Consider the following 9,634-nt stretch of genomic DNA (forward strand, 5'->3'; position numbering starts at 1 on the left):
GACATGTTTGTCATATTTTCTCTTCAACCATCAGTCACTGACAGCCATACATTGATATTTCTTCCTTTTTTCTCATTAAAGGCTCTGAAATATATTTGTATATAAAGTGTTAGTAAAAGTTTAAAGCAAAAGGTAGGAGAAAAAAACATTTCAGACCAAAAAGAAAAACCCTGTAAAAAGATTATAATAAATAAAAGTTCATATTTCACTGGAAGCTGATTATGTAAGATCAAACATTAGTGCCTATTATTGTTCATCAGTGGTTTCATTTGTGATTGTGACTATTGTCCTTCCTTTAAATAAAAACATAAAAAAAATGATTCATCAGCAAATGTTTGCTCTACTGAAAAGATGCCAGAACAAATTATTTTTCTTTTTCCAATTTTTATCCTTTTATATTTGTGATTTTCACTTTTCCTGCTCTACTTGCAAATTCAGGCTATGATGGAATAATAAAACAAATTGCCTCTTTTTTTAGTGTAAACATATTAAATCTTAGAAAAACCCGTGACAGCAGCATTATAAACATAAACACCACAGGGACATGCCTATTGAGGACATCTATCTATTAATGACTTCATTGATTACCACCTGCAGTGTATTGCTTCAATCCACAAACTGAAAAACTCTCACGCTGCTTGAGCATCAGGATATATTTCCTGTTATTCAGCCTCCATCATCACCAGATCACATTTTAGGTGAAACCAAAGAGTGAAAGCTTCTTCTCTCTCATAATAAGTGCTGGAGACATAAACCTCTGTAGCGAAATGCTCCAAAAACATCTAAAAGCAGACTTCAAACCATCCTTTGAAAGGTTTTATTACCTCTCTCTCATTGAATTGGTCATAAATCAAGTGTTAGTCCAGTGAATTTACAGCCAGAATGGAAAAAGCAACAAATGAAGGACATGATATTTTCTCTAGCAATAACAATGTAAACATAACTCATGACAATATAACACAGTCATTCTGACAGCTTAATGCCAGTTAAATACCGTTTATGCGAGTATCTCTCTCATATATCTATGCAGGACATTTTAATTCACAGCCAGTAACAAAAATCAAACAAATTAATGTAAACTTGTTTCTGAATTCATCATCAGAATTTAAGAGCAATAAGATCCACATTTAGACATTCACACTGAAGCGACATTCATTTTGTTTCTCCTCCACGGCTCTGATGGCTCCTCTCAGATCTCTACAGTAAAACATTCGGTTTATTATAGGAAATGTCAACAATATCTGCCAAGTTCTACTAGGATCCAGACTCAATACTATTTTTTATTAACCACATCAGTTTTTATGCTTCTCCTGCTAACCAGGCGACAACTTTACCTGAAAAAAAAAATGCCTTCAAATGATGCAAGGTTGCAAATGATGCAAACTGTTGCAATGTCTTTATGAAAATTTTCTACAGATCAAACTGGATTAAAACCTGCTACATAAATACATACATAGACTTGTAGTTATTCCAAATATTTAATACAGGGCACCTGGGTTCAAGCCCCAGTGTACAAGGAAGGGCATCTGCTGCAGGTTGTACAGAATTACTTTATTATTGTGCAGAAAATATTAGTGCCCTCAGAGAAAAGCTCAGTATTGAATCAGAACGAAGCAGATTATTATTCTACCTTCCCTTAAAAAAAGACTGCTCAATTGAAGCAGCAGCAGCACAGCCTACATCAAATTAAACTCTACAACTACGTCACAGTGATCACACTGAAAGCGGAAATGCCAAAAGCAGAGCTGTGGTTCGACAGAAACCACCACAGGTTCGCATCCTTATGATATTCTGAAGATTAAAGTCATCATAGACAAGTTTTGCCTCTAAGAGTCTCTGATCTTAGCTGCACTTTACTGCACAAAGCTGTTTTTTCCAGCTCCAAAGCAGTATGGCCAGTTTGATCTTGATTTAAGGCCTATTTAGTTCAGACAAGGTCATTCATTTTTCCATTAAACTTCTACAGTTTGTTTAATTAAAGAGTGGGGATAGAAGAAAATTATTATTTGCATCCACTATAATTGTTGCAGTAGACAGAGCAATCTGTAATAAAATTAAACTTGGTTTTATATCATAACTTTACTTATATCTGTATATATTTATCAGGATGAAGAAACCTCATCTAAAACATCAATTCTGCAGCACACAATGGTAATTTTTTAAAGCTGGCATTTAATTCAACCTTTTTTACCAAAATAAATCTATACAAAAGGGTTTTAGACAAATTAATTCCAGCCAATGCAGGACTACACTACAAGTTTTATGTATTTTTTATCATTTCAAAAAACCTCAAATTTCTTTTTTAAAAAAAAAAAAAAATATAAAACATACTTAGGGGCTAATCCTGATGAGTTATACTAATCAGTAGATCTTTTAATCTTAATAGAATAGTTCTGTAAGTCTATTTCATTTTTTGCTTGTTCAATTTCTTACCAAATACCAAAAAGAGCTGCTAAGTCTAGACGTTTAGTTCTCTTTGGTGCCAGCAGATGGAGCCCTCACATAAATAAAATGTAAATTCATGCAGCAACAAAAGGTAGCTCTGCCCCCTACAGGCGAAAAGATGCAAATAGATGAAGGGTAACACCAGCTTCATAGCCCTTATTAGTTGTTGTATATGGCTCATATGAACTTCATGGCTTTAACTCATTAATGCTTCATTTGCTGTCGGCAGCATTTTAGACTGAATAGAAGCTTTATTTCAGTGGAATGATTTTACAGAACGGCGGCGGTTGCTATCTCTGCTGCCAGGAGGGTGAGTGTGTGGGAGATGCTGTCTGTGTGGTTCACACGAAGCCATGGACACGAACGCAGGCGAGATGAAACACCACGGCTGACGTCAAGCAGCGGCGAATCAGAACTGGATCCAGTTTGTGGAGTTCTGAGGTGTTGATGGAGGAGGAACAGAACTGAAAGTCAGAGCACAAACAGGGGATTTAGACTTGCTTTTGTTTCTTACGGAATTTCACTACATAAAAGACAAAACAAAAATAACAGAATAAAATGTGCAATCTTTACAATTAAAAGCTGAAAACAAAAGAACATCACATTTATTAATTATTTTATTGCGCTACTCACACACAAAAAAGGTTTGAGCAAATAAATCAGAGAAAAAAACAACAATGTCTGTCAATGTATAAAAATGAAGTCTATTAAGTCAGTGTTTTTCAATCCTGGTCCTCAAGGCACCCTGCCCTGCATGTTTTAGATGTATCCTAGCTTTCACACACCTGTTATCAATTGATAGCAGATTATCATGCTTTGCTGAACTGCAATTATCTGAATCAGGTTTGCTGAACCTCAGAAACATCCAAAACATGCAGAGCAGGGTGCCTTGAGGACCAGGATTGAAAAACACTGTATTAAGCCATTGTTAAAATGTAAAAGATTTGTGGGGGGAAATAGCCAAAATATTATCACTCAATAGCCAGTATTATGAAAATGTGAGAATCTACATTGAGCACAAAGTCTCCATCACTGCTGAGTTTGAAATTTACCTTGCAGGAGCTGAGAATTCTCCCCAAAGTACATCTGAACCCTGATTCGACTGGACCACTGTGTTAGAGTTACTACTGTCCAGCTCCAAGAGGCAGCCTGTCAGAAACAAAGAAAAATAACCGTTTAATGCAGCTTACAGCCGACACTCATTTCCTGAAGCCAGATATTCGCCGAATAATAAAGATTGAGAAAATGGGTTACTCATGTAGGTTAAAGCCGCCCAAGGCGCCAGACTTCCATCATTATTAGACCAGTTACTTTCATATCAGCTCACCAACACCATATTGACCTGGTTGCAGCTTTAATGTGTTGTTCCACTAACCTGAGGCTGTGCCGGCTGTCTGGGGGACCATGTTGTGGTTGGATGAGCCTGATGGAGGAGGCGGAGCTATCTTCCCTCCAGGTGGCGGTGGAAGGAGTCCAACTCCCGCTGAGCCTTGTGGACGGGGCTTATCCCGCTTTTTCCCCTGCTGTTTATGGAAGAAATTTAAGCCAAGTTAAAGGATTAGGAGGGGAGGAAATGAGCAAGTTTATGGTTTGAATTAAATACGCAAACATTTTTATGATACACATATTTCTATTAACAGTCTTTGGAAAAAGTGGTACCTAAAGTGTTGCTTTATGCTAAATGTTACTGCTGGTTCAAATGTGTTTAGAATATTTTGTGCTTTCGTCTAGTGTCTGTTTATTATGCTGCAAAACTTAATTCTAGAAACTATTTAAAGTTTTGACAAGATGCTAACCAAATTGTGTGTCTTTCATAAATATTCCTTTGTTTCATGGGAAACAATTGTTCATAAAAATATTAAAACAATTAGAGAATAAAAGAAGAATCAGATGTTTTCTTACCCCTATATTCAATGTGATGGTCTGTCCCTCCTTAAAGCCCAAATCCAGCTTTGGTTGAATGTTGCCAAGCTGGCTGTTTTTACTGATTTCACTCTCCTGCTTCACCCACCTGTAGGGATCCAGAGAGACAAAGACTCAGTGAGGATTCAAAAACTAGGCAGCACTTTGCAGGACAACAAGGTCTTAATTATTTTTCTAAGGGTTTAAAACAAATAAAAACTCACAGAATCAGTCTGCTGTACATCTGCAAGTAGGTCAGCACAGAGCCGCCTCACATGTAATTTTAAATAAATGCATGAAAACTGTTTTTTAAACATATTCGAGAGTAGCTTTAAATTTATTATATTCAAAACACTTTCTTTTTTCAATTACATCGTTTTGATCAAGCAGAACAAATGACTTGATTTTGGCTGGAATGGTTTAGCTTACTTGAAATGATCCTGCAGAGCCACGTTGAAATCAAAGGCGTCCCCTCGGTCCCCAAAGCCGAGCCCTATGAAAGCACTGCGCCCTGACATGAGAAAATCTGTTTGTGGTGATTTGCTTACAGACTTCAAGTGTAGATGTGGCATAAATATACCCAACAAAGTCAGGCAAAAACATCTCATAGAGCCAAAATGTTTACAGGTTTGTCTCATTTTATCAGAATTTGATGTATTTTATGAAGAACTAACGGAAAGGAATAATGTCAAACAATCGGAATACACAGGGTCACTTATTACAGATAAAAAGAGTCTTGTGCGTTTTTATTCAATTGTCTTTACTCAGCACCTTGAAATAAAATTCATTCCAACCAAACGCCTTCAGAAATGAGCTAACATAGTCATTTAAGGTATTATTAATCCAGTAGCGATACCAATTTTTCCTTGCCGATATTGAACCGATACAAATAATGCATATTTTTATAACTTATTTTGTACAGTAGAATGCTAGAAATTGCTTTATCAACTGATATCACTATAAGAACCATAGTCAACAACAAAACGTATGAAAACAACTGACCCATGTAATATTTACTGATGATTTAAAGAAACTTTAAACAGAAACAGAGTGATTCTATCCGCATGAAAATATCTGAGATTTTTGATGCTGGCAAATATAATACAATATTATTTTTTGAGTTAATATTGGACCGATATCCAATATTTATAACGGATTGGGATACCCCTAAAATCCAGCTGTTCTGTGAAGCCTCGAGATTTGTTAGAAAACATCATGAACCAACCAGACAGGTCAGGGAGAAGCTTTGGGAGAAGGCTAGGTTACAAAAAATATAGCAAGCTTTAAAAGTCTCACAGAAATCTGCTAAATCCTTCATCTGAAAGTGGAAGTACAAATGAACAGAAAAACAGGCAGGACAAGCCAATCTGAGAAGCCAGGAAAGGAAACTATTAAAGGAGAGCTGCCAAGAGGAGCTGACCAGGATCCACAGCTCAGATGGGGTAATTTGACAAATGGCATGTACTTAAACAGGTTGCCTAGAGTCATTAAAAGTTACTGATTAGATGACGACAAAATACAATACGTTGCCCTTAATACAAAATGCTGTGCTTGTAAAAAAAAAAAAAAAAAGAACTAACTCAGTGATTGCAGCATCCCGATGGTGAAACATGACAGTGGCAGCATTATGCTGCAGGGACCGAAAAGCCGATCATGCTGTAAGAGAAGAAGGATACCTAAATTCTGGAGAAAAGCTGGATGGAAAAAAAAAATTAAACTAGAACAAGACCCCCTGAAAATGCAACCAGAGCTCTTAAAGAAATGTTTAAACCTAAATCCAAGAAATAGTTCTGTTCTCAGATACTCTAGCAAATCGTTAATAAAGTCTTTAAACATATGCATATGGTGCAAAACGCTGCAACTTATCTCAGTCTTGCTGTTCATCCATTTTTAGGAATCTTATTTTCTTATTTTTGATTCAAAGACTTTAGTTTACGTGGCTCCTCCTTCTCTTAGGTCAGAGGACCAGTCTTCTCTGCATCTCGATGAGGCCTCAGCAATGATCTATTCTTTATATTTTTTTCCTACTCATTAAAGCTTGGAAGTCAATTCTAATTCTGACATTTTTAATTGACAAAGCTTCCTGGATGGGAAGCAAAACGTCTTCAAACTTGTAAAATAAAGTCCAGTAGATTGTTTTCTTTTTACTTTTTTATTTATTTATTTTTACTTTTTTGGGATAAATAGTTTTCCTTAGTCTGTAAAATAATTTGGCATTTGTATTTGCCATTATGCTCTTTAAAAATAAAGGTGGATTGGATAGCAGAGATTAATATACATACATATGTAAATCTGTAGATCTGCAAAACCAGTGAAGACCAGTTTTTGAAAAGCAATTATCTCTATTCTTCCATTTTACAATTTGGCTTTACTTTGTATTAATCCATAAACAACAAAAAATGTCATATTTAAATAGCCAGATGTTTGTAGCTGTAACATGGAAAAAAGGATGCCAGTTTTAAAGTGATGTGGAGCCTGTTTGAGGCAAGGTCAGTATCCTCACCATTGTCATCCTGTATCCTGAGAACAAAGTATCGGCTGGAATCACTGACAGTCTCCAATGCAACACCGGGGTACTCCATCACAGGCGCCTGGGCAAACAGTTCCCCTGCAGAAACACAGCGAACACGTGTAAAAAAACAGCAGACAAATAAAGGCATCTGTTCATCTTTTAAAGCTTAACGTTTTTAAAGAGCAGAAATAGTTTGCGCATTTCGTGTCAGCTAAGTATTCTACATCCAGTTTGTGTGACCTTAACACAGATGTGTTTTCTTTCTGAGTGGAAATGTCACATCGGCAGGACTTCTACTCTCCGGGGAGCGTGACTCATAGCGATTTAAAAAAAAAAAACATTAAGTAAACAATTTTTATATCCAACCTGAGATCTTGTCTTCAAGTTTGATGTATGCTACTTTGCCTTTGGCTGTTATTCTCATCCGACCGGACCAGTCTGGAGCGTCCAGCTTCCAGTCAGCTGCCCTGCAGACAAAAGCTAACAGACATTAGTTTCAGAACGGAAGGCTCTACATATGCCTACTCCTGATGCAATGCCAAGGCTCAACATGAAAAAGAAAAACTTAACAGAAAGCTTTAGTCCTCCATCAAGACTTTTATTATGTTTTATTATACTTTTTTCATCCACATTTTGGTTGATTCAATGCAACCTATACAGAACAAGGTTCTAATAGAAATGAGCTTCTAGAAAAAAGATATACTACATTTGAATAATAAGGTTTTAGAAAAGTTGGCCATGTTTACTGTTTCTCTCATTGTGCATAGCTCTAAAAGATCAACTAGATTATCTAAAGCCTAAATCACTACAACTGATACTTTAGCGTCTTTTCTTTATGGTTCTGTGTTATAAAAAGTGTCAACAGTTAAACTAAGTACTTTTTTCACTTGTTTTTTTAAACACATATTTGCCACAGGACTTACTATAGGTCATAATACCTTTTAAAACAAGCAAAGAAAAGTAAACATTTATATTCATATTTTTAAGTTTATACAGTAACGCCACCTTGTGGCTACCTCCTATCAGTACAGAATACAGACCCAGATTAATCCTTTGGCTAGGGACACCTAATGAGTTATTTTTGGTTTTCTCTTAGTGTTATCAAGTGTTACCAACTGTGGCTCAATGGGAAAATAAGTTTTCTTGCATGAAAAAGTTATAAAAATTCTTAAGAAACTAAATCAATCAATTAAATTTCATCATACTGCGCTGGTGTACTGTTGCATTCATAATCCTGGAGATTACTGTAAAATTTAAAACAAATAAAACAATTGTATAAAATTGACATTATGGATTTAGGAGGGGAAAGCAGCATTTAATAGCTTTAAATGTGATTTATTGTGTATGTAATAAAGCTAGATACATTAACTTATATGTGACATTTTGGAATAAATGGAGAAGGAAAGATCGCTTTATTGTCCTTCTGTGGGGAAAGTTGTTCTTTGTGTTTAACCCATCCCTCTGGGCAGAAGTTCCCAAAGGGGGAGGAAATATATCATAAAATAAATAAATATAAACCTCAGATTAAATGAATAAATGTAGCAAGACTTAAACAGTGATGTAAAATTTATTTGTTTCTGATCCAATACATGATTTAGATATTAAATATGTCACTCAAATGGGAAAATGAACCATTTCATAATTGGATATAATTTAAAATTATAAATTAATTTAATGTAATAAAAAATGTATTATTTAAAAATATACATCTTTACCTCACTTTGCATTTATAACTAAATTCAGAGTAAAGTAATCATATGTGCATTTAGGGGGTCGCCAGTCCATCCTATTGTGATTTCGTGGGTTACAGGCTGATATGTTTAAAAATACATAATTCCTTAATCTTCTTTTCAGACCAAAAAGTCTCATTACTGCTGCTTTTCAACAGGGTTGGGGGGGAAATTAAGGGCCCCAACGTTCAGTTTTTGCCCAAAGGCTCTTGCCAGGGGGCATACCAGCCATGCAGTGACCAGCATGTGAAATTAAACACTAAAGAAACCACGAACTTAGAAGGAGTTAAAAATAAATAAATAAATAAAAACTGGTTTTAGATTTAATCTGTATCATTTGGGTCAGTTGTTGGAACAATCTCAGCTCCAACCTAGGAGGACTGTCCTGGCAACCTGCCCATATTGATCCATCCAGAATGATGACAAATAACCAGCTCGTGTGACACCGCACACAGCGTCACGCATTAAGTCTAAAACACTGAACATCTCTGTTTATGTTTGGAACACAAACAGCATAAGGAAAACAGTTTTACTTGTATTAGTGGAACTCAGTGGGCACTGACCAAGAGAACGATGGATCCGATCTACACCTGGAAACCCGACCAAAGAGCTGTCTGATCCCAGCAGGTGTTGCCTTACCTGTAGGCGCGGTTCGAAGCACGAGGCGGGATGCGGTAAACGTTGACATCTGGTTTAACGCACAGGATCGACTCATACTCTCCCTCGGCCGCCATCTTATCCCGAGTACTGAAGTGGGAGGATCGCGGTCGTGAGTCATTTATTCAGCTCCTTTCTAACGGGGTTCGTGTGTATGGCAAAACATGTTATTATGTAATGATGAGACGCGCTCCTTGAATCAGGTTTATTAATGCGGTTGATTTGAAAGATGGACGGTTCATCAAACCTTCTACATCTATTATCAATACTTCAAAAATAGATCATATTAACAATTTCAAAAGTTTTTGTCCTAAGTAATTCTTACAGGACTCTGATACCAAGAAGCACCAGTTCATGTAAAATATAACCAATATTTTAGATAGCAATA

General features: G+C 36.2%; 1 protein-coding gene across 1 annotated transcript; it reads right to left on the minus strand.

Moving 5' to 3' along the window:
- Positions 1 to 2,265: 2,265 nt before the first annotated feature.
- LOC107089004 (adaptin ear-binding coat-associated protein 1-like) lies at positions 2,266 to 9,353 on the minus strand. Its single transcript, XM_015381506.1, has 8 exons — positions 9,229 to 9,353; positions 7,226 to 7,326; positions 6,851 to 6,955; positions 4,777 to 4,858; positions 4,348 to 4,456; positions 3,821 to 3,968; positions 3,498 to 3,594; positions 2,266 to 2,909 (listed from the first exon to the last, which is right to left on the minus strand). The coding sequence occupies exons 1-8, from the start codon at positions 9,321 to 9,323 to the stop codon at positions 2,855 to 2,857; spliced, it is 792 nt and encodes a 263-aa protein (XP_015236992.1). The 5' UTR covers positions 9,324 to 9,353; the 3' UTR covers positions 2,266 to 2,854.
- Between the last annotated feature and the right edge of the window lie 281 nt (positions 9,354 to 9,634).

Source organism: Cyprinodon variegatus, unplaced genomic scaffold, assembly GCF_000732505.1.
Source record: "Cyprinodon variegatus isolate N-32 unplaced genomic scaffold, C_variegatus-1.0 Scaffold235, whole genome shotgun sequence".
In the NCBI taxonomy this organism is placed as follows: Eukaryota; Metazoa; Chordata; class Actinopteri; order Cyprinodontiformes; family Cyprinodontidae; genus Cyprinodon; species Cyprinodon variegatus.

Bases quoted from the DNA above. Each gene is read 5' to 3' on its own strand.
- LOC107089004 (XM_015381506.1), bottom strand. From the start codon at position 9,323: ATGGCGGCCGAGGGAGAGTATGAGTCGATCCTGTGCGTTAAACCAGAT. The intron at 3,969-4,347 runs GTAAGAAAACAT...TTCCATAAACAG, and splicing joins CCATCACATTGAATATAGGG to CAGGGGAAAAAGCGGGATAA. The intron at 2,910-3,497 runs GTAAATTTCAAA...TCTGACTTTCAG, and splicing joins GAATTCTCAGCTCCTGCAAG to TTCTGTTCCTCCTCCATCAA.